This window comes from Charadrius vociferus, unplaced genomic scaffold (genome assembly GCF_000708025.1).
Source record: "Charadrius vociferus isolate BGI_N301 unplaced genomic scaffold, ASM70802v2 scaffold309, whole genome shotgun sequence".
NCBI classification, from domain to species: Eukaryota; Metazoa; Chordata; class Aves; order Charadriiformes; family Charadriidae; genus Charadrius; species Charadrius vociferus.
The window spans coordinates 79,773-104,492 of record NW_009661370.1 but is presented as its reverse complement, the minus strand read 5'-3'; the positions used below and the strand labels follow the sequence as shown (position 1 = coordinate 104,492).

Here is a 24,720-nt window from a genome sequence, read left to right as displayed (position 1 = left end):
GGGGATTATCGGTTAGGCCGGCACCATCTTGTGTCGGCAATGGACAATGTCTGTCCCTCAGGACTTGCGCCTGAGGTGCCGGCATTGAGAGATCCCTCAGGAGAGGGAGGATTTAAACGGCTTTGCACAAGTGTTTAGCCAGCCGGCAGAACTCTCAGGGAGATGAGGTGGAGGGTACAACATGGCTTCACCGGATGTTGGCCTCTAACCATCGTGCTAGTGAGCTTCATCCAGAGTGAACGAAAGGCTTTAAAATAGAATCATAGAATCACAGGATGGTTTATGTTGGAAGGGACCTTAAAGACTGTCTAGTTCCAACCCCCTGCCATGGGCAGGGACACCTCCCACTAGACCAGGTTGCTCAAAGCCCCATCCAGCCTGGCCTTGGAGCTTCCACAACTTCTCTGGGCAATATAATCTACTTGAAGGATGGCTACCATATACGTTTACCATGAGGCAAAGCAGAGGGTTGCCATGGAATAGCTCATCTATTGTGAGCATTCGTGTGGTCCCTGCCTTGCGAAGAATACATTAGCTCTAGCAGGGAGGAAGCTAGGCTTCCTGCAGAAAGAATTTTGGCAACCCACAAGAGCTGCAGGACTTCTAACATCAACAGCACTGCACAATAAATATCTAGTGGAGAAGCTCTGCTAATGTGATGCAATAGTCATGAGGTGAGGGCAGTAGAATGTCTTAAAAATTGGTAAAATGAACATTGGATCATTGACAGAGTAAAACGTGTGAGGGATGTGTGACTGCAGAAGGCTTTTGAAGGACCAAAACCAGTAAACATAATGAAATCACAATAATTTTGGTAAACAGAGTGGCTAACACAACAGAAGACGTGATGTTTTTTGAAAAGCCATACCCATAGCCTGTAACTTTACGCTGTTCAAGGACATCATGAAAAAGTAATACTAAATACTTCTTAGATTTTATCATTACTTCCAGCAGTAGAAAACATGTTCTTCTGCAGACTGGAAATTGCAAGAGCAGCCAAGACCCATAAGGTCTCTAGAGCACGTAATGTATGAGTATTTAATACAGAGGTTCTACAGATGGACTCCAGAGTTATGACAGCTGAAACATTTTCTTTATAATTTCCTGGATTCTGTTACTACTGACTTCAAGAGATTTTTTACCTCTCAAACTAACTCCTGACTGTAAATAAAATTTTTTTAAGTATGTTAAAATAGTGAAAAATGTTTTTTCATATTGTTGCAATATTCAAACCTCTTAAAAATCCCTTCCTCTGAATTATTTAGATTGAGAGATATTTCTTGAAACAGACCCCTGTTATGAGGAAAAGTCCTGAGTTTGGATAACTTTCAAAAATCAGGTTTCGTGAAGGTGCACTGAACAAATATAATTGCACTTTATCCCACTTACAAAACAAGTCCGTTTCAACACAACAATTTGCTAATGTATTCCATATAGATATAAAGCTCAGTTTGCATGCGTTTACAGGACCAAGATCGTGGTTAGATCATAGAACACCCAGGATACTTTCCATTGTGCTTTGAAGGTGAGTGGTTGGTTAGATGCCTGCTTTATTTGCTGCGTGTAAGGCACAGATGTCATAAAGAAAAGAAAGAAAAAACTATAAATAGTTCAGTATAACATCCGTGGCTGAAACATTTTGTACAGCTTTCGGTACAACATTATGACACAATGAAATTCATTCCAAGAACTGTGGAACTGACGATACCTGGTTTCTTATAGATTTGGAGCTCATAATTAAACCCCTTGGTGTTTAGCAAGGTGCAAGTTCCAGCTGAAGCTGCTAGGGCAGTAATATTTCTCTACTATGCAGATTTGTTGATGTCTAATATGAGTTAAAGATATGCTGAAGTTTTTCAGACGGCAGATAATACTTCTTGGTGCCTTCTTTACCCAGGCATCCGTGTTCACATAATGGCTAGGAACTTGTATGATACCATTAGCCCTCTGTTAAATTCTTGGGATTTCCCAGTTAGTTTGAAAGATGCTATGCAGTAACAGAGGCACACACCGCACCTGGCTACATAATTTAATTTGCTCAGGAAGCGAAGTTAAAAGTAGTAAAGATAAAAGATTCTTCTGGAAACTTTCTGAACAGGGTGACAAAATGTGGTTGGAAGCACAGCTTCTTGATAAATTATTCATCAAGGACAAATATTCATATGTCCACACAGACAAAATACTATATGCACACATGTGCAAAATATATATTAAATAAAGTTATAAAATATACATAGAATATAAAATCAGCACACGCACAAAAATACCTGAAGAAGCCAAGTAAATTCCTGACCCATGGACATAGCTTTGACTCTACATTACCTGCCCACACCGATCAGCTACAATGTGTGTGCCTCTCCCCTTTCCACTCAAAACACAGAGGCTTACCCTACCCACATGAAAAGATCAGGAATGTTTTCAAAATGTTCAGGATATTGGACTGGTGTTGTGTTTTGAAAGGAATGCACTTTGGCTGATGTGAGGTTTTAGTCAGTAGTTATGCTTAATTGCATTGAATAATTAAAACCAACTGGTTGTTTTTAAGTGGAAATAACATAATAGTTTCTATCACACCAGGAAGTAATGTAAAGTTTGCAGAATTGTTGTTTAGATGAACTACTGGGAAAACTAAAAGAATAAACATTGTCCATGGCTAGTATTTGCAGGTGGGATTCAGTGGAATTGCATTTTTTTATGTGCGTGTGGAAGAACGGGGCGTTTTGTTACAGGACTGCCAGTCCCAAAGTTCAAGATGCCAGTCAACCCCGTAGCAGTTAACTTTGTGTTCCCGTCTCTTACTTGCTCATTTTCTATCTACATTATGTCTGATTATGCCCACTGTTTTCCACAAGTCTGAAAATTTTTGTCACCGACTAACTGTGCTTTCCACAGAATAATGCAGAGAAAAAACAGTTTCTATTTGTGCCAAAATAATCCCGTACTGATTTGGGAAGTTAGAGTTTCTAACAAAGCCTCTGAAGATTAACAAAAAGTTTTATTTAGAAAATTGTAATTCCCATGCAGCTCTAATTAATGTTTTGTTAGCTAACTAGTTGTCTTATGACATGCATGTAGTTTGTCTGCTCTTTTTCATCCAACCTAGAAGCAGTCATTCAAATTTTCAGTCCAGGAGTTCTCCCACATTATGTGACCTGCTGCTTAGTGTGTACTGTTCCTTTTCTTACTTTGTTCTTGCTATGTGCTTCTTAAAATGCCATTTGAAATCTGCCCATCTCCATGCACATTTGTAGTTGTCACAATGACAGATTCTTTACTTAGTGCATTTTGCCTTTGGACAGCAAAGGCTTCTTGGGACTGCAACCCTAGTTTGTCGAGGCAGCAGCACTGTGAGGATTGGTAATATGCCCTTACCAATTTTAACCAAAACCAGTTTTTTGGTGTGATGCAGAGGCAGTGCAGCAGCACCAGTGCGACAGTGCTTCTGAGGTACCGCGGCAGGATTCTCAGCTGAACATAAATTGACACTATTATAGGAATTTTAGCACTTTAATTTCATAAATTTGAATCACCTAATTTAGGAAACTTATTACGATGTTTGGAGAAGATGCATAGATATGTTTGTTTGCACACACTCAAAGTGATAATCTACATAAAACAAACAATGTCTGCTGTCTATAATAATAATAATAATAACAAGTATTGTGAACGTTCAGTATTCAGTAACATGAAGGGAACTCCCAGGTCTTTCTTTGTTTTCATCTAGCAGGATATATTACCACACTTCTTAGAAGCACAGAATAAGATAGTGCAAATAGGAGTGAAATGGGGCAGATACTATCCTTTCATCCTCACGCTGTTCTTTCTTACAGCATGTCAGACTTCTCAGCCAGATATCAATCTTGAAAACATGTTATTCCAAATAGTGTAAAACTAGAGAGATTGCATCTCCTATCCCATATCATAAATCAACATCACTGTGGTCAATGAAATGGAAGCGGCATAAAATCTCAGTTTAGGTCCCAACTGTGAGTTGGCAACAAGAATAAAATTAGTAGACCCCATTCCATAGTGACCATATGTTTATCGTGACCATCCCGGAGTTCAATAATGTACTGCATTTTCTTTAGTTAGTGCTTATGCTGAACACATAAAATACAGTATAAATGTTAATTGCATGTCTGTCATTAAGTATATGTTCTGTACTCTCTATATAGCATGTATGCAAGAATTTACATAGGAATCAAGCGCTACAATAAAATTCAGACAGTGAAGCTTTTCCTCTTTTATGAGAACTTTGGTTTTAAGCAAAAGCCAAGGCAAGCCCATTACATCTCGCTTAATGACAGGAAAAGTCTTCAAAAAAATGTGTTTTGCATTTGGACATGTGCAATCATTTTCTAAGACCTTTTCTGTTACTTTGCCTTGTGTTTTCAGCACAGCTAGTGCACTCATGCCTAAGTGTAGTCTGGAACATGGCTGTGGCAAAGTCTGGAAATCTACGCTTCTCACCCTAGACCAAGAAACTGTCACTATCTGAGGCATCCTTCCTGGCAAATCTCAAAACTTACAATTTCTCTTTTCATTGTTGTGTGTGGGATTATTAACATTAACAAGGAGCTATGGATCTTGTGGTTTAGATTTTAGGGAATAATAGCTTGCTTGGGTTTTCACATTTCTGTCCCCTTGGAGTTTTTATTGCTCTTTTAATCTTTTTTTCTAATGTACTTTCTGATAAATTTCCTGGAAGCTGTTGGGAAGCACAAACCCAGGAGAAGTAGTTTTCTGAAGGAATTTCTTTTCTTTGGTTTGGGGTTTTTTTTCCCCTCCTTTGGTCTGCTTGGGAGCAATAACATATTATGTTTCTGAATATTGTTGGTATGCAGTAAAAGAGCACATGAAATACCATCCTCAAAACAGAATTTCCTGGTTTCCTAGGTCTTGTAACGGGTTATATCATTATGTAACTATATACTACTACTACCAAAATCTTTTCAAGTAAGCATCTAGATATTCAGTGTTCCTGGTTTATTTTCAAAGAATTAATATGCGAGTACTTCAAAAAAGGGGAAATCCCTGCTTCTTACTATTAATATCCAGTAATCTTCTGTATAGTTTTCCAGTAAAGACCTACATAACATATAAAACCAGGAAAACTTCATCCCCTGTCCCTAAGATGACAATCTTTGCTATGAAGTCCAGTTGTGTGATATTTAACAACTCTAGTCATGTTTCTAAAGAAACAGGCAGTTTTCTGGGAGAAATTTTAGCAGCCATAGCGCTACTCTGTAACTTGAAGAATTCAAATAATTGTTGAGATTTATCTATGTCAAAAGAAACTTGTTTGAGGAGGCAGTTTTTTCACACTTTCATTTTCAAAAAATGAAATTTCAGTGATTCTGTTCTGAGGAGATAAAAAACAGGTGTTTCAATGGCTGCTGAGACAACCAGTTGTACGCAGGGGCAAGAAGGACAAGGGTAGCCAGCCCAAACACTGGGAACAGCATGAAATTTCTGCTAGGAGAAAATGAACTCCCTGCATTACAGGTATTATTAATCAGATACTAGCTACCACAGATGAAAGTTGTTGGCCAGTTCTGGAGAAGTAAGTAATAATTTTTGTGACTTCAGAGAAAATGAAAAGAATATTACTTCTATGGCAAAATATTTACATTACTTAAAATGGTTATAAATTAGTGATAAAAGAAATGGGTATCAACACAAAAGGCAGTTGGATTGACCATTCTCCAATTGAATATCCTTTATACTAGCAGTTGAAATGTATTTTTCTGATAGATATTATGTGAGGTGATGCTGTAGTAACCTGAAGAAGCTACCAGAATAAAAGGAAAGAAAAGGGAGGAAGTGGAGAAAGGGAAGGAGGAAACTTTAAAGGTCTTTTAATTGTAAATATTAAACCGGCGAACCACAATGTCATTACATTAATATCATAATTTTTACCTTTCGTCTGCCATTTTTCATGGTACACTTTTTCAAGTGTATCATAACATAAAGTCCAAGACTTGAATATTCACACAAGACACAAAACACCACCAGGAACTCAAACTTAAACCTACATCCATAGCTAGTCATAATGCAAAAGTCTCATTTGAATTGCAACTATGACAACACAAGTACAGAATTACAACTGTTAGTGGACAAACTGTTCGCTATGAACAAATGATTAATTTAGCTATCTGGAGTCAAAAACTTGTGTGCAAAGTGGTTTGCTAATGTATTTGTTATTCATAATTGTTAAAAAAAATCAGGCCATAGCTTTGAGAGTTATACACTTGGGTTTCATCTTAGAATACTTCTTACTAGCTTTTGTCATATTTGTGGTGTCATGTAAGTGACAGAGGTTTCTGCTCCCTCACTGGGTGACAAAGTCAGAAGAATGAACATTAAATAGTGTATGTAAGCACAAATAACCTTGTGCGCATGCCAGTGAAGATAACCAGGGGAAAAAATAGACATTCCCTACATACTCATAGGATAATTCTCTAATGAGTCTATGTCTTCCCACCATTATTTCACAGACCAGCAAAAACACAGGCCCCCAGATTTCCCAGTTAATTATTAATTTCTTAAATATAGGATAATTACACCGGGTAAAGGGCTTGTTTTTCTTTGTAATTATGATTACTTGATTCCAGACTTCCTCTAAGTCATTCTAATGTCCTCTACATGAGCTACTCTGCCTGGAAAGGCATGCATGAGCTATAATTTCCTTTTGACATTAAAAGCCACAAATCTAAACACCACTGCAGTAATGCAGAGGAAAAAATGTTTGGCTCTTTACTCAAGTTTAGTCTCTGTAGCCATTAAGTAGTGAAAGCTCCATGGAGGTAACAGAACCAAAACCACTGAGATTACATTCCAGGCACAACAAGCACTTAACTGTTGTAGATACAGTATCTGGACAATGATATATAGTAAATAACCAACATTCAGTTGTCGATGTTACTAATAGGATTTTAAGAAAATATTCATTAACACAGTTGTAAAACAGAAACAAATAGATTCATTCATTGAAAAACAATAGTTAATATAAAGGAGTAGCCGAATTCCTTAATTGGAGTCTTGTATAACACACTGAGAATAAAGCAAGATGTTAGCAGTACTTAAGACATTCTTGCTTCAGCACAAGATTTATAGTTACTATGGTTCAGTTAGTTCTACAATTAAAAAGAAAACTGTTATCTGAAGCTGTAAGAGGAAACTATATTACATAAATATTTTGTTTAGGCACTTAGTATCTCATCCTGTAGCACTAACAAAACACCTCACCTCTGGAAACTGAAAACTGCATGTTTTTGTGAGTGCTTCCTGAACAAAATAAGGAGAAATGCTGGAATGCGCCTGAATCAAAATCTACAGAGCATAATACTCTGAATTCTGAAAAGGAAGGGTTCGGGGTTTTCTGTTGTTATTTTAAAGACATAGTTTGCTATGCTGAACTGGACCTAAAATCTGTGTAGTACGGTTTCTGGTCACTGTCTGTGACAAGCAAAGAACTGATACAAACAGGAACTATCTAGTTCTCCCCTCCTTTCCAGTCATAAATATTTGGTCTTCGTTGAATATCTATTTCAAAATCTTTGTTATAGTTAATTTGTAATAACAATGGGTATTCCTATTATGTACAAAATTCTATTTTAATCATGCTTAAAACCCAGTGACTCTTCTTAGGTTCAACAATACACTAATCATTCATTGTTTCAAAAATATTTTCCACCTCTTAATTGGATTGTTTTGTACCATCACTAAGACCTTAAATGTGTCTGTTCAGTATTTTGTAGAACTGTTCCCATAATCTTCAGGAGTACTAGTTCCCTCCAGACCTTATTTTTCCTGTTCAGTTCTCCCACTTTATGGATTCTGTTCTAGTTCATGTAGCTCAGACTGACTCCATAGGTAAAGTTCCTTTACATTTCCCAGAATATGGGATTTTAAAAACAGTTCTAACATTCTGATCCATTCTTCTCACATGCAGGGACATTTCACTGAGTGATCAGTGAAGACAAGCTGGACTGTTTTCTCTTTGCATCATCCAAGATTCTTAACTAAGGTGCTTCTGCTTTCCACGCTCATCTGACTAATTTCATAGTCACTGAAACAGTAAGTGAATATAATTTATTATATCAGGTATTTCCCAGCTTTATTTTTGCTTTTCTTTATTTGATCTTTAAAAGCAATCATAATATTGCAGTATCTTTGTTTTCACTCCTTTTAGTGCACAGCTTTTTGTAATGAATAAACATTGTGCAGCCTTTTAACTATGTTTATATGACACTACATTGTATGCCTTCTGATACAGCAAAATAATCACATAAAAACTGTATCATATGAAGTAAGTATTGAAAAGTGTTGTCAGTGAGTCACTCTGAGCAGAATAGGTTTACTTCATTAAAAGCAAGAAAATTACACCTACTCCACGTAACACCATCTTCTCTTTGAGGTTACCAAGGTCTTTACAATAGCTTTGGAGATTTTATTACTCTAGTTCAGTCAGGCTAACCTCCTAGTAATCACAGCATGAAAAGGCAGGAGATTTCAGCGTGAGTAGAGCGATTGTTCGCAAACCACAGTAAGACTGAAGCACCATCCAGCTTCAGCATTTCAAACAGGCCAACATATTCCTAAGCAAGGAAGGGAAACTGTGCTGCAGTGTCATTCACTTAGAAATCAGAGGTTTGTAAAATTTCCACATTTCATTTCCAGGCAGGCGTGGTTTCGGTTGAAACACTCAGCTTTGCATTATAGCAGAACCCCCAGGCTTTTCTTCGTATCGTAAATGGGGATTTTAATTGTCCAATTAACATTTGCTTTTTTAACAATACATCATGATTTCTGGCATCAACAGCAGCTCTGCAGCTCAGATTTCTCTGACAACTCTGCCTAATCTGCTTATTGAACTTTATTAAAGTCTTGATTCCGTGCTTGCCTCTTAGCATGTGTAGTCATTGACACCAGCAAAAAGTGGGTGTAAAGCTCTCCCACAACACAATGATACCATTTTACACCCACATTACCCAGATGTATATCACTACAAAGTAGCAGAGAATAAGGATTTTATGTTTTGGAACAATATTAGTAGATTTTGAGCTGACTGCTGCAGGAAACTATTAAAACAAGCTCATAAACAATTAACAACAGGACATTCAGGTTTGTGCTGATTTAGCAGAAGGCAACAATTTGTTTGTGAATCATTGCTCACCCTGCTAACAAGAATGCATAATTTGCTAGTCCCTGCCTCGTGATCCTAAAGCATGATGTTAACATTCTTCACCTGTCCTACCAGACAGACTAGGTATAATGAGACTATATGCATATACCTAGATGAGATTATATGTATACTAACGTTAAGTGAGGATGGAACATTCAGTGCAAATGTGGCAGCACCAACTGCAATATCCACTCTGAATTAGACTTTAAGAATGACAGAACTAAGACTGCTGTTCTCATGTTGCAGAAATGTGCTTTTATTACTGGTCAAGAAGACAAAATCCCATTTAGGCCACATAGCAGATCTTTCCTACTGGCAGCGGGCTTTATTTTCAGTTAAAGCCAAGCAAGACCCTAAGGGAATAAGCTGCTTAACAATTTTTACCCACATCAGGTAATACTAGCTCGAGGATAACTATTCTCTGCGGGGATACTGCTGTTGCTTATCCTGCCCCCATCCCAGCTTGTGTGAGCAGCGGTTGGTAGTTGGGCTTTTCAGCTGTATTTCAATGTCATTCAGTTACAGGAGAAACAGCCATGACTTTTGCATGCAGTGGCCCCTGCACTTTGGCTGTGCTTTCAGAATTCATATATATAATTGTTCACAGGGAAGATAAAACATTCAAATGACACATTAGTCCTAGCCAAGGAGAAGAAGCAAAGGAGGGCATTTAATGAGTCTTGACATAAAGGGTTGTCATTCAAGTAGTCACCTTCCGCACTTCCTCTCCCCTCAAGTGTGATCCCTCATTGTCCTTCTAATGTTGTCTTTGCAAGATATCTCAGTTCTACTTCAATTGCAGGTTCCCACAGTCCTTGAAGCTCATTATCCTTCACTACTGGTGAAAGAAAGAAACAACCCAGGAACTAAATATATACTGAATTTCAAGGAGGCAGCTATTTGTAGTGGTATTTCCATGCATTTATTTTCCCTTGCAATGCTTGCATAACCACCCCCTCTGAGCTCTGCCCATTTTAAGTGCAAGTGCAGCTGAAAAGTACTATTTAGTCCACTTGAGGTGGCACAGAAAGCTAGCTTTATCCAGAGCTGAGCTTATTTGTTTCATCACATACGGCATGATGCACAGCTTTAATTTTTGCCAAACTGAAAGCAGTTTCCCTCAAAGTTATGTAGCATGCTTATGCCCATGCACCAAATAGTGGAGAGCAAAGTCTTCAATCATGCTTTATGTATGCTCCATTTAAAAAAATGCATATGAGAGGGAGCTTCCTGCAGATGGACGACATCGTGGTCTCTGATTAGGGCTAGGAGAAAGTTGTTATAAGCACATTTGACTTCTGTCTGAGTTTATGTAACATTTGCTGGTATTCAGGAAAACTGTTCATCCTCATCAGAAGTTCAAATTTAACTGCTGCTCTTCATAGTAAGTTTTACAGAGAATCCAGGGTAGGACACCAGTCAGGCAGAAGTCCAGTGGTTGGGTCATTCCCCAAACGGTCAAGAGAATTTTCTTTGTCAAATGGCCAGGGCGGTGCATTCCTTTTGGTAGGGAAATCGAGTGAAAAGTGTTTATTTGAGTATGACAGTGTATAACACCTGGATTACAAGTTTCAAAAGGTCCATTTGGTTTCACAGTGAAAATTAAAGTGCTTTGACTCTTGTTGTAAATAACTAGGAAAAGGGGGAAAAAACCCAACACATTAAGCAGACCAGTAAACAATATTCATTTTCCACTGATGTTACCTAAAGTCTTTAGAGAAAGTTTTCATAGGGGAAAGCCCCTTCTGCTTTGTGTTAAAGAGGGCAGTCATTGTCCCTTTGTGACAAAAAGCTATAGTTAGTTAAAATCAGTATTATAAAGCAAACCAAGCCCACACAGCAACTGAGAGAAAAGAACAGAAAATAGAAAGAAAAGTAACTTCTATTCTGGTGTGTCTCTTACACCTGGAAAAAGACAGATCCAGCATATGGTCTTATCAACCACTCCAAAACCTGGCAAACTCCTAGCAGCGTCTGACGATTACAATGCTGCTTTTAGCTGCCCTTTTAGTCATGGGTTCATAGCAGTGAAACAAGACATGCCACAGCCTTAATCAGCTAAGTCACACCTCCTAGGGAAACACACACACACACAAAGGTCAGAAAAAGACCTCTAAGAGGATGGTTGGAAAGAAAATGGACACGAGATAGGAGGTGATGGTGAAACCCAACTGTTCTGCATTATATATATTCCATTTGATGTCATGGATTAAGCTTAACTCAGGGGAATGATAACACCCTTCAGTCTCTCCTCAGTGAAGCTTCGACAGGACATCTGTCAGGATCAGATGATAACTGTCCATCAGCCTCATCTGTGCCTTCCCTTCATTTCAACATTTGTAGGCCCAAAGAATCAATAACAGAGGGAAAGGCAGTGGACTTACTCGCAGCGTTAAATTATTTTAGAAAGATCAAACAGTCAGTCACGTATTTTGATTTGTTTTTACACAATGGAGTATTTTACATATTCTGCTTCTTCATTACTAAAAAAAGTCAGTCTTATTCAGACATGGCAAAAGCAAGCAGATCATTGGAATTGTACTAGAGGAAAGATTTCAGCACAAGCAGAGATAACCACGTCATTTCCTTAAACCTTGTAACAGTCAGTAACTGCATTTTTCAAAGTACAAAAAGCCTGGTTTTCCCAGTTTTCTTAGATTATCAGATATACCTCGTAGCAGACAAAAGCCACTAGTTTAAAGTCCAATTGGATTTACCCTTGATTTGTTCTTGATCCCACAGAATCTTGACATAATAAAGATTAGATCTAGAGATAATAAATATTTTCAGTCACCCCAGTATTATTACCAGTTGCAGCTTCCTTACTATTTTGCTGAGATTTATTTGTATCCATCAACTTCCGTCAGGGTATTACTTCATGACACAGAAATTGTCTTCAAATTTTTAAAACTGGTTATCAAGCTGAAGTGATTTTACTGTATTAATTTCTTGCTATTAGTTCTTAGTATGCTAAAAAAATTCCTTTAAAGCTTGCATAATTCAGGATACCATAACTAAAGATTTTGCAGAATACATATTTGAATTTTGTTTTCATGCAACTATAACTCTTACTCTTCTGGGTGGCTTTGCTATGACAAGGCTGCAAAAGTGTGCCTTTTGTAACATGACATGTCAAAAGATTTGTGGACAAGTTTTTGACTCGTATGCAACCGACAAAATATACCAGGATAGATAACACGTGCACAGCCCATGGCCCAGCAACTGGGCGGCCTTACTGAGCATGCATCTAGACCAGACAGATCATTTTCCTTTAAAAAACTATATAAATACATGAGCCCCATCTTTTTGACCAGAGCTACATAATCACACAAGCTACATACTCCTGAAAAATCCTCTTTCGCTACATTTAATGGAATACATCCAAAGTAGATTTCTCAGGGAGACTGTGCTCCCGTCTGTGGTGACATCAGCAGTAAAAAATAACTCTTCATACGCTTGCTGCCCATTTTCTGAAATGAAACAAAACTCAGTGCGTGACCAGAAAAAGAAAAGCAAGGCAACTAACAAAGAGGCAACACAACAGCTAACTGCAGGTACGAATCAGCAGGTCATGTCTATGGGGTGAAGCGATGTGCTCTGTGGGGAAAAGAGACCTGCTTTGAGCCACTTGGGAACCACACTGGCCAGCAGCACCGCATCTGCCAGTTCTGCATCTCCTGGGGTGCGCAGCTTGACAGCAAGAAGTTCCTGCAGCAGTGCTTTCACAGAGGTGCTTTTCACAGAGAAACGTACAGTGACAAGGAAAGTGATACTGGCCCTGGATACCTGGTATGCCTAGGGTATTTTTTTGGCATACCACCCCAAACATACAGTGCTCAGACTGCAAAAATATGTTACAGGTAATATAATTACACAGTGAGTGTAAGTTGGAAGTGTATAGATACACAGGACTGTAACAAAGCCATTGTCACTGAAGGTAGTCAATGCCATAAGGGGAACAGTTAGTACAGGAGCATCCATGAGAACACTGTTGCATAAACATATTTAAGCCCATTATAACAAAGATGACTTTCAGTACAAGATGAGAATTTCAGACATTGCACTGTGACAGGGGGAAGACCAAGACACCCAAGAGGAATCAGCAATGCATCCCTTACAAAAGCAGGGAGTTTACTAGTGAAAATGCTCACAGGACTGAAGAAAGCGAGATGTACCTCAGGCTTTCAAGAACAGTAAAAAGGTAAAAATCCCTGTCTCCTTGCCAGGCAGGCTCTGGGACGGTGAGTGGAGGGGAAAATTTCCTTTCTGATCCAAACTCTGTTTTTTTTTTCCATTTGATCCAGAACAGTCATAGAAAACTCACTGTCCAAACATCTGATATTTCTTGATATCACCATGGGTAGCAATTCAACCTTGGCCAGCTACACATCTCATTTATCTAACAAGGATATCTAACAAGGATATCTAACAAGCTTTAGAGGAAGGAAATTACAGAATTAAAATAGGGGAGTGACAGGGAAATGTTTTCCTAGTTACAGGAAAGAGACATCAGAGCAACATCCAAGAACATATATCAGGAAAGTACCGATCCCTGGGTTTGTACACCACCATATGCATTTCCAGTGGGGAGCAATAGCTCCAAGCAAGATCAGGCACATCCCTGTTATACCATTACAGTGTAATTCTGCTACAATAAATATCTGCTGAGATGCCCCAGTGAGATATGTGCTTCCTGTAATAAGATAGCAACACCTTCCACCCTGATTATTATTTCATCTGGAGCAAACTTCTCATCTTGGCCATTGAACTGTCATCTTACCCCCATTTGCTGTTTATTCTATCTTTGATTTTCCCTAGAGCGCAGAAAGAATATCACACTTTCTATTATACTCTTTTGCAGAAAGACAAAAAACTTTTAAGAAAATCACACAAAGAGAAGGTTTGTATTCCATGGTTTTGCACCACAGTTTTCATTGTGAGTTATGATTTGTGGTTCAACTTACAGTTTCTAGAGTATATCCATGGGCCCGGAATATAAGTAGTAAATCCTCTGGGTGTCGGCCATCATGTTCTCTCATTTCTTGATGTGCCAGAGAGGAAAAAAATGTCTTTTAACAAGAAAATCATTGCAAGAAACCACATATAAGAAAACATTGTAAGAAATCATTTCATGTTTGCACTTTGTGCTTCTGTTCTTATGCATCAGTGCCAATTGAAAGCAACGTATCAATATTGTCACGTGGTCATATTTAATAACAGTAGGCACAGGAGTAAATGCCTTAGATTTGTGGGTTATAGAATCTAATGCGCTGAGGCCTGATCCTAGGAAAATGCTGTTCTCTGCAAGAGTTAATTCAGGTACTTCAGTGCTGCCTTGCAAGTTCTGAGTAACCTCTCCTATTTTACCTAGTATTTCCCCTCAGCACTGTAGTATCCAAGCATCTCTGAGATAAGCAATAAGCTCCTGACTAGTATTTGCCATATTCAGTTCATTTGAGAGAATTAGCTTTCCTCCTCTCTCTGTAGGATGAAGAGCACGTGCAATTGCTCTGAGTGGGGTTGACATTTTTTAAATACAAGCACTGATTTAAGCGAGTGAGTGTGCCATGCACTTGGAGTGAGAAATTGTTCCCTTTATATCAGCCCCTGCCTCCTGGAAAATTCATTTCAGAGGATCAGTTGTGAGCCCAGAACATCAAAGCGTTTGAAAATAACACTAACCTCTTAAGGTGATATCCTAGGGAAAACCACTGCAAAGAACAAAACATTTGTATGAGTTAGGTAAGTAGTAGCTCTATTTCATCAAATATCAAACTTTAAAAGACAGTTTATATAGGCAATGAAATAATGTAATGCTTAAGAGCCAAGCCAGACAGAAGTTCCTTGCCCCAACAAATTCTCATGTTCATAGGGTTTGCATCATAAGAAGCAACAGTAGAACCTGATGCTTAAGTAGTCCTTGAAGAAAAAGGTATTTGACAATGGGAAAGCATGATACTGTGTCTTGTTTGACCATTGAGTTCTCAAACTGGGTCAACCACATACCGAAACAGTGAGGAACAGCAGGGCTAGAGAGACACCAAAACAGCAGGAGAAATAAAAGTGCCTAAAAGAAGGTTAGGTAATATCAAAAGGCAAGGAAATCACAGAAGCTTCAATCTGAACACACATTTTGCTTGCAGAATGAGTTTCATTGTACAGATTGTTACTACTTTTTTTGTCTCAAAATAGAGACTATTACACTGCACATGGTGGCTTCTGCTCAACAAATAGGTTCTGTTCTTTCCTACCCCCATGAATTTCCCATTTTTCTTTAATATGAATTTTAAGACGTTTGAGCTTACATAGCCCAGTCACAGGTCCAAAAACTAGAGCTGAAATGTAGCTCTGAGCTGTGCTTTGGCCCTCCCCCGGACAGAGCTCTGGCTAGGTAAAGACCTATAAAATTTCCTGTAGGTGACCAGAAGGCTTGTATGTCTGTGTGCCTCCTGACTGGCAATATTCTTCAGACACTCATGCACGTATTTAAGGGTGGCAGTAAACATAAAACTCAAGACTTGGAATCGAAAAGTCTGCTATGCTAACTGATGGAAAGTTACTTCTCGGTCTGGTTCTGTTGGCTTTTCTTTCTCTTTCCGTGTTACATAAAACAACCTTGTAGGTTTGATTCCATTTAGTTGCCAGCTATAGTGGATATTTTTAGTCCAAAAATTTCAACACTATCTTGAAACAGTGTTAAGCTAAGGACAGCCAGTGATATGAACAAGTGTAACTTGACCTTATTTTTCTAAACAATATAGATACTGAAACTATTAATCTCCAATGCTGTACCTATGTTTTCAAACTAAAACTTTCAAGAGGAAAGAAATTCAGTAAACATCTTCAAGTATGCAAATATTGTCCCTGGGTAATTATGAGAAAACAGAATCCACTGTAGAGAAGATGATAGATTTCTTAAGCGTTTTTAAGAAATCCAGACTTGGAAACTAATACACTAAATTATGTCCTTCTCTGTGACTGCTTCTGTGTTTGTCTCCAGTAGCATCCTTCTTTTTGCCATGTTTACAGGCAATTTGCTAACTTTTGTTAAAAGAAAATACATTCTTTCACATCGGCTTTTTTACAACAGAAAGACACATTTGAACGAATCACAATAAATACACTAATGCTATTTAGACTTCTGGCAATCTTTATGAAGACGCTGGAACCCAGATAGCTAAATCCTGTGTAACAGTGGTGCCTACACAAACACTTGAGTTTGTGATAAAATTTAAGCCATGCAAAAAAACCCCAACCTTAATTCTACATTGTTCCTCTCAGCGCTGGCTGTGCCTGCTGCCCCCCAGTGCAGGGCTCAGAGGAAGCTCTGCAGCCGCCCAGGGCAGAGCAGCACCCTGAGAACAAGCTGCAGGAGATAAAAAGATTCTTTCTTTGTAAGAGCTCCCTAGAAGCACGTGAATAACAACATTATTTGGTCTTTTGTCTCTAGCCTGAGAAAGGATGAATACTGACAAAGAGAAAAATTTCATCTATTGGAGATGTACTCTTTTCTTTCACTTTAAGGGAAGAAAAATTTAATCCAGTAAGAAGAAACCTTCAGATGCAAAGCAGCCCTAGTTCCTTCAGTAATATTATTCAGTATTTAAATAACCAGTTTATCAAGAACACAAAGGCCTAATTTCAGAATTGGATATCGGGCAGATATGCAATTAACACCCTACAGGGAATTAAAGTCCGAGCGTATTTTAAATGACTGTTGTGATTAAGATGTTTGACTGTCCTGTTTCTTTGCTTCTTGGACTTTTTAATAGCCCCATAATATTTCAGTGACTCTATCTAGGTAATAGGACTTTCAAAGTGTACCTTTCCACTTTCAAAATTCACCTTCTAGGGATGTCACTCTGAAATGTTATATACCTGTATAAAATTTTTGCTTACAAATCTTTAGTGTTTTTATAGCAAATACTGTTTCAGATTGAGTGCTTTGTTTTCCCACTCAATATAAATACTTATTCATTATCACAGTTTAAATTCTGCCTGGAAAGCCTATTGATTTTTAGCTTTTACCATCTTTAATTTTGTTTCTGAATGGTCAGCTGTACACATATATATTACTACACGCTGAAAAATCCATTATTATACTTTGCTTATAGTAAGAATTGCTTCTAGTTGAACAGGTATTTTTGTTTACTGGTTTCAAAATCATACTAGGTATCATTTTGATTGGAAATAGTAACTTGTCACATACTGAATCGACAACCATGTTTCTCTAAAATTGAGAAAGTGGCTGGCTGTACACCCAGCTTTGATATTAAATTTCCTCTAGTTAGCCTTCAGGGTAATTTTCCTAAACCACTTGAATACCACAGAAAATGAAGCTTGATCAATTGCAAAATCGTACCCTAAAAGCTTTCCAAATGGGTATATGAGCAGAGGGATGTCAGGGTTCCCAGGCAGAATATTCCGCACTTTTAGCCTCTCATTTTCAGCATTAAAAAAAACAAACAAACACACACTGAAATCAGAAACATCATAGGAAGCCAGAAGACCTCCTGTACTATGGAGAAGTAAATAAAACAGATAAACAATATATTTTTAAGATAATAAAGCTGCAGACAGAATATTGCAATTTCATTCTGTTCTGATAGTATAGGTGGAAGCAAACTAATGATTTTTACAAGATTATTTTTTCATGACTACCTGGCCAAAGTGAGAGCTCTGTGTTTGATTTACTGTTAGCCAGTTTAAATATAAATATAAACAGTACTACAGAGATAGGCTTGAACACTAAAGATGTCTAGCCTTCAAAATTTGCCACGGACAACAAAATTATAGCAATCCACTCACCAAGAGAGAACTTCAGATTTGCTTGGATTTTACAACATATCTTTGCCTTTCCAACTACTGATGAATAATTGCATAGTGGAAAGGCCCTGCAAATCTAAATTATCAAAGAAAAAATTATTACTTTAGTTCTCAAAATTTAACTTAAGCATATTAAGTTTCCCTCACAGTAAACGTATTTAAGTGAAGACTCCTTATAACTGCTTTCTCTCCTCTTATATCTTTATAAATATTATTCATAGGTCTCAGTGTGCCCCTGAACAGATTCTGATGACTGAGAAAGCTAGCAAGAAAGGCCCCTGGTGTTTTTCCCTGGTCCTGCCTTACTATCAGAACACAACTGACAAAGAATAAATTGCAGAACTGAATTACAAGATCCATGGAGGAGAAAAGTTTAGCTGGAGCTTTTGAGCTGTGTCATCTGCAAGCACAGAAGAGGAATCATATTATCTATAGCTCTCTCTGTATTTCTGAAAGAAAAATCAAGCACCAACTAAAGACAGAGATTTTAATCCTACAGCCTACATGTCTTTCTAAGAAAGATGTTGTAATTTAAATATGAGGTAAAGGTATTAGGCAGAATTAACTGATAAGGTTCTAGAAGAGATTAGAGTTGGTGATGATTTTAATAGTCTCTTCTGAGCTTAAAAACCATGAAAGCCTTGCTCTGCTTTTTTTCTGAAGTTGATCATCCAGACTGCAGTGCCTTTTGACATTTTTGGACAAGTCCCAAACTAATATGGATGCTGCACAGATTGTCAAAACTTAGAACATCTGCTAAAACTTTTGAAAAAAGAAATTATTGAAACACTGGCCCCACACAAAGTTTAGGGAAAGGGATATGTGTATTACCAAGATTTTTCATGCACACAGGTTTGTCTGTTTTTACCACACTTGCTATTTTGCTAATTCATAGTGTGTCTGTCATACCGGCAATTCTCACGTAAACTTGTTTTGCAAGAGCTCAGTTTTTATCTAGTCATTGCGCTTGGGGGACTGGGAGTGCTTCTCTATTTACTCCTCTGCTACAAAACCACAGAGTCTCTTCCAGCACATAGAAACTGTTAGAATGATGAATTATCCATTCCCTCCGCTCCCAGATATAACCATCTCAGTTACTTGTACGACTAAATATTTGTTGTCATTTCACATTCGTAAGTATTCTACTGTGGCCAAAAGTGGCAAAGCAGCAACACATAAATCAAAAGTTTTAATTTTCCATTCCATACGCCACAGTCCGCTAGAAAATTCAAAACAAGCTGCAGAAGCTATAAAGGAACACAGGCCTTACAGCTGTGTGTGTGAGAGAGCAAATGTAGGCATTTAGCAGACCAGTTAATGTTGCGTAGACCTTTTATAACAATTATTTGCTTAGAGCTTTTAGTGTGTCATTTTTATTATGCTGAATGGAAGAGCAGTTCAGCTCCTGCCCTGAATCTCTCTCCGAGGAAGGATTTTTCTTTCCACAGCCCATACAGGGAACCTAGCACAGTTACGTTCCTAAATTAGGTGCCCAAACTTATGCAACGTGACGACTCTTGTGCGTAGAATAGCACGCGCTTACACCCACAACCAGGGCAGCCTTTTTACCATTTGAAGCAAAGAGCAGCGTGCACTCTCCCAGGCAGGATTGTTTCATGCAGTGGCAGTGTTTTCCATTCAGTTGAAACCTGCGTGGGCAACACGGATCTTCCAGAAAGCGCTGTATGGCTGTTGCCTTAGATTGCCAGCTGGCAGGCCAAAAAATAATTATGCTCTCTCTCACGCTAATACAATGTCCGGGTGCTGCAGTAGGGTCAGGGAGCATCAAAGGAAGGTGTCTGCACTTACCCATTTATGCCAATGCACACAGCTCCAGAAGAACAGAGTATGTCTGGCTGTAAAACCAGTCTTCTCCCAGAAAAGCTGCCCAAGCTCTCGGCTCTGCCAGCAGCACATGACGACACGCCAGGGGAAGCTTTAGGCTGGGGGAAGAAGAGCTCAGACCCGACAGTGTTATCAAGAAGGTAAAAATACAGGAGAGGGGACAGTAGGGTTCAGGGCCGAGGGCTGATGTTTTACATGGGGTGCAGGAAGCTCCAGAGATGTGTTCTGCAGGGCTGTATTTTAGGCAGTAGACCTAGGAGCAATTGTAGAGCTTCACTCTGGGCTCTGTATGTACTCCGACTTCAGCCCCACAGTCCTCCTTTGGTGCATTTCTGTGGCTGAAAAGGAGGTACCTCATGCTCCATCCAGCCCCGCAAGGCTAGGAGGAGAGTAGGATGGTGGGGTGCAGGGCACGGTGATCAGTGTGGGTACAGCCCATCTGTCACCTCCCGCTTCCCCTGAGCCTGCCTTCAGCCTCACCTCCTCAGTATCCCCTATGTGGCCCTCTGTGCAAGGAGGAGGAGGAGGAGGGGGAGGCCTTGCTCCTCGCAGGACCCAGGGAGTAAGAACACAAACCCACTGAGAACCGACTTCTAGCCCTCCAAAGCGTGATGAAGGGCAGCAAATGCTGGCTCGGGGAAGTTGGGGAGTGGTGCAAGGGCCTCCTTCCCCATTTCCTTCATTGTTCAGGTGCCATTTCAAACTGGAGCTGGCTCTCCCTGTCCTTTCAACCTGTTGCCTCCCTCTAAGAATTTCCTTCCTTCCTATACTGTAGGTAACATTGACGGACCCTTTCTGACATATGCTGATAGGGCCCTAATAGAATAATATTTAGGCATGAACAAATTCAAATATCGGTGACCTAGACTTGCAAGAGGTTTAGTTATTTCAATTTTTCTTTTTGGGGGTGGGGGTGGTTTTTAGGTTTGTTTTTTTTTTTCTTTGACAATTTGTGCCCATCTCCCTATCTCCATTTCCTGTTGCTGGGCAAAAGGGTGGTGGGAAGCTGTGTGAAATGACTGGCTTCGTACTATGCTCCCAATTACGCTATTTAGGGCTCATTCTCATTGTTTCTGGCAAGTTATTCTGCTGCTTAAACTCATGAGCTTTGTCTCCACCGTAGGGAGCTTTTGGTTCACTTACGGCAATTGAGCAGAGATATATTTTGGGGCAGTAGTCCTCTAGCCTGGCCAAAGATAAGTACTATTAAGATAAAGTAAGGAAAAAAAGGGAACAAGTTCTTGCCTAAAATTAGGCAAAGTGTTGACAGAGCCATTGCAATGTACCATCACAGTTAAAGTTTCAGATTTTGACCATATTATCTGACTTCTCTGTAGCACAACAGAGATTTCACTATGTGATTTTTACACAGTAATTGCAGATGAAAAGATTGACATCATTATATATTAGAAAATCCTTACTCTTTTAGCACTTTGTGATTTGTTCATCAGATAGTGACCCTGACTGTAAAAAAAATAAAGGTATGTCTTTCATTTCCTGTTTGACCTGCAGGCTCCTGCAGGCCTAGTTCTGCAAGATGGGCAGGAGGAGGTGGCTTCCTCCTTCACAGCTGTGGGAGACAAACCCCTGAGTGCAGCCACAGTTGCACTAGGAAAGCAGCACTGGTCTTGGCAAAACTTCTGTGTACTGGACACAGCAATTCTATTATAGTGTTATGTAAAGCAGAGCCCCTCCGCAGCTGAGCAGGGTGGCAGGTGTCTGATTGCTCACGAAAACCTGGTGCAGCTATTTAAGACAAGGGCTACGGAGTAGCATGCTGAATTCAGGAAGGATGTAGCTGTCCTCTGTAATATGTATGTATGATGATGTATGATGTAGCCACTGAAATATGGCTGCTGTTAACATTTCTGCTCTTGTGAAAATCACTACAGTCCAGCACTCTTCCATGACCGCATGGGCAGGACTTCATTTTAGATCTTATCAAGAAGTCTTTCTTCCCACAAGAGAAAATTTAGCAAAACTGCCAAGACTTTTCTTTCTGCATTTACTCCTTCAAATACTTCAGCGATTCTGAAGCCTTTAATTTTCAGTGCTTAGAATAAGCAGAATGCAACAAAGCTTTGAGAGCCTAAAATATTTGTTTACACAGTACTTCTTGCTGTTACACTTTATATCTCCCACAGGTGTTTTTACTATGCTTTTTAATTCACTGCAACGCCATAACTTGAAACACAGTCCTGAGATATCAGTGGTTCAATACCAAATAAACAAACTCAAGTGGTAAGAATCAGTTTAAGTCAATTATCCTTTTAGGCAAAGAAAAGTGCACATCTCAGTACATTTTCAGCCGGCTCTCATTACCACGCCTTTCAAGCAAACATTTCTGAATAGTTTAAATACCACCAGCAAACCAGGAAAAGGAACTTTTGCAGGGTAAGCTAGGTGTCCTGTCACTAGCATTATACCTTCCGGCTTAAAAGACGACTGCTTCTTTTCCCTGTCTCATCTCCCACGTTCCTAACCTTAACTACCGTGGAGTCACAGCTACCGTTTAGCAAACTACTTGAGCTATGCTTTAACATGTATTTAAGCTGACACTCACTCCTACTAAATAAAAGTAGTCTCCCGCCTTGCCCTCCTTTCTGTGCGCGTGTCTCTTGGACGTCCTTAATTCACAGTAAGCAGCGGGGTAGTAAAACAAGTCAGGGTTACTTTCCGCTGTTTTGGCTCCCCAGGCAGGGTGGGGAGAGGGTTAGCTTTGCAGCCCCGGGAGCTCACTGAGGCACCTCCTGCAGCCACAGGCACTGGTGCCAGCAGGGATGAGCGCTGAGGCTGGGGACAGGGCCAGGCAACGACAGCACCAGCTTCCAGGCACAAACACCACCAGTAGGTCACTGGCAGGCTTCCGCTTTGCCCAACCCGCTGTGCGTTAGTGCAGTCTAAATAGGCGTTTGGCAAGGCTCGCCTCACCTCGTACAAGAGCATCTCCCTCCTTAGTGTCATCATGAATTCTGCACTAAATGCATCTCGTTTCAAGTAGGAAACAACAAAGAAAGGCAAAATTCTGGAGGCGATGGTGCAGAGAAGCCTCAAGAGTTGTGCTTCAGTGGACGGACCTCACCAACAACTTCCCAGTGCTTTTAACAGGATTAACACAGTGCGGTGAAAATCAGAAAAACAAAAACGGGATTAGAAGTAATCAAAAAAGAATATAAATCCAAACATGATCTGAGCCAACTTAATACCATGTTAGGTATTAGAAGTAAATCAATTAATCTTGAAACTCCTAGGAGTTTGTCTTCATTACTGAACAATAAAACTGCAGGGCAATCTTTCACATAATTCCATTCTAAGACATGATGTTGCAGCAGACATATATATGCCCAATTTTAAGAAACACAGAAAATACAAGCAATTGTAAACTGCATTCAAAGAACCTACTAAACTATTATGATAATGACACACATGGAAATTAAAATATGCAATCTCAAAAAGAGTAGGTTTGGAAACAAAGGAACTCAAATTGCATTTTTCTGAAATAACTACTAAAATAATCGAAAGGTAAAGGGGTGCAGATAACACCGTTCAGAGGATATCTGTGGAAAGGTGTTAAAAAGATGCCTCTCTTCTCAGTTTGGCTATGGATATCTCAAAACCTTTATTTCTAGAAACCTAGAAAAAGATTCAAACTGTTTATCCAAGTTCCACATGCATGGTACATGCATTTATTTGTTTGCTTACCCTCTGATGCTTAGCAGTTTCTCAAACATGTACCTGACAGGGTAGTGCAGCCTATAAATTTGCAGTACTTACTGCAACGTCAAGGATGATGAAGGAAACAAAATGGAGTTGCTGTCAGTGGAAACCAAATCTTTTTGGTTGATGGATGATAAGAATTCTTTGGTAAGGACCTCGATAATTAGAGTGTCGACAAAGTTGTTCTTCCCATAGAAATGGCATCTCTTGTTAATTATCCATTCCTTATATCGTACTGGGATCCTTTACATAATCAAATGTGGTAAGACTAAGTTCACAGTCCAGTAGAAAAATAAATCATCCTAATTAATATTTCTGTTGCAGGAGAGGCTGGTATTCTCTATTTCACAAGCAACAAAGAGTACAGTCTCCCACAAAGCACGTGAAGACTTACAAACTGTGCTTAGCCATACTCTAAAGGCATAGCGTATAAAAGCTGTAAACTCTCACGCTGAATATAGAATGCTCACTCTTTCTAAAGAATATTCATGCTAATCCACACACGCCTTGGTGATTAACTGCAGTGTGCTCCACTAGCCTGCCTTTGTGGAGCATAAGGCTGTGCTTGTAGAATGGCACACCTGCTAAATACATATTTATGGAAAAAAAATCCAATCTGTGCATACACAGTAGTTACCTCATCTGCTCAGATACTGGCCAGTTATCTTGCTGAAAGCAGGAAATATTTTGTGCTTATACATCATTTTTTCCATTAAGAAGTTGCTTCTTAAAGTTATCGTGCCTTTGGAACTATAACATGCTCGGCTATGCTTTGTGTCTAGTAATCTAACATCCACTGTTCATGCATTCTGGAATTAAAAAAAAAAATGCAGCAGATTTCAAATTTTGCGATCAGTTGGAATTTCTCTGGCTAATAAAACAGGACCTACAGTACAGTATATCTGGCATCTGCAGAGTAACTGGGTACCTCTGTTAAGCAATGTTTCATTTTACTGTGAAAATGCAGTGTGGTTACTCTCTACCAACAGAATATATTTTAAAGCCAGGCCGAATGCATTCTAAGATGGATCAGGTTTATATTACAAATTGGATTTCAGCCAATGTTCAAGTTTTGATTAAAGGATCAAAAGATTACAGAGACTACATCATCCATGCGTATTTAGTTAATGAGTCACATTCATTGA

At 39.1% G+C, this 24,720-nt stretch overlaps 1 protein-coding gene across 1 annotated transcript in view; it reads right to left on the bottom strand.

Moving 5' to 3' along the window:
- Positions 1–19,930, bottom strand: part of RYR2 (ryanodine receptor 2 (cardiac)) — a 471,929-nt gene extending 451,999 nt beyond the window's left edge. The window contains exon 1 of the mRNA XM_009893652.1: positions 19,823–19,930. Coding sequence (XP_009891954.1) covers positions 19,823–19,930 — 108 coding nt within the window. The remainder of the gene's footprint in view (positions 1–19,822) is intronic.
- Positions 19,931–24,720: the final 4,790 nt, after the last annotated feature.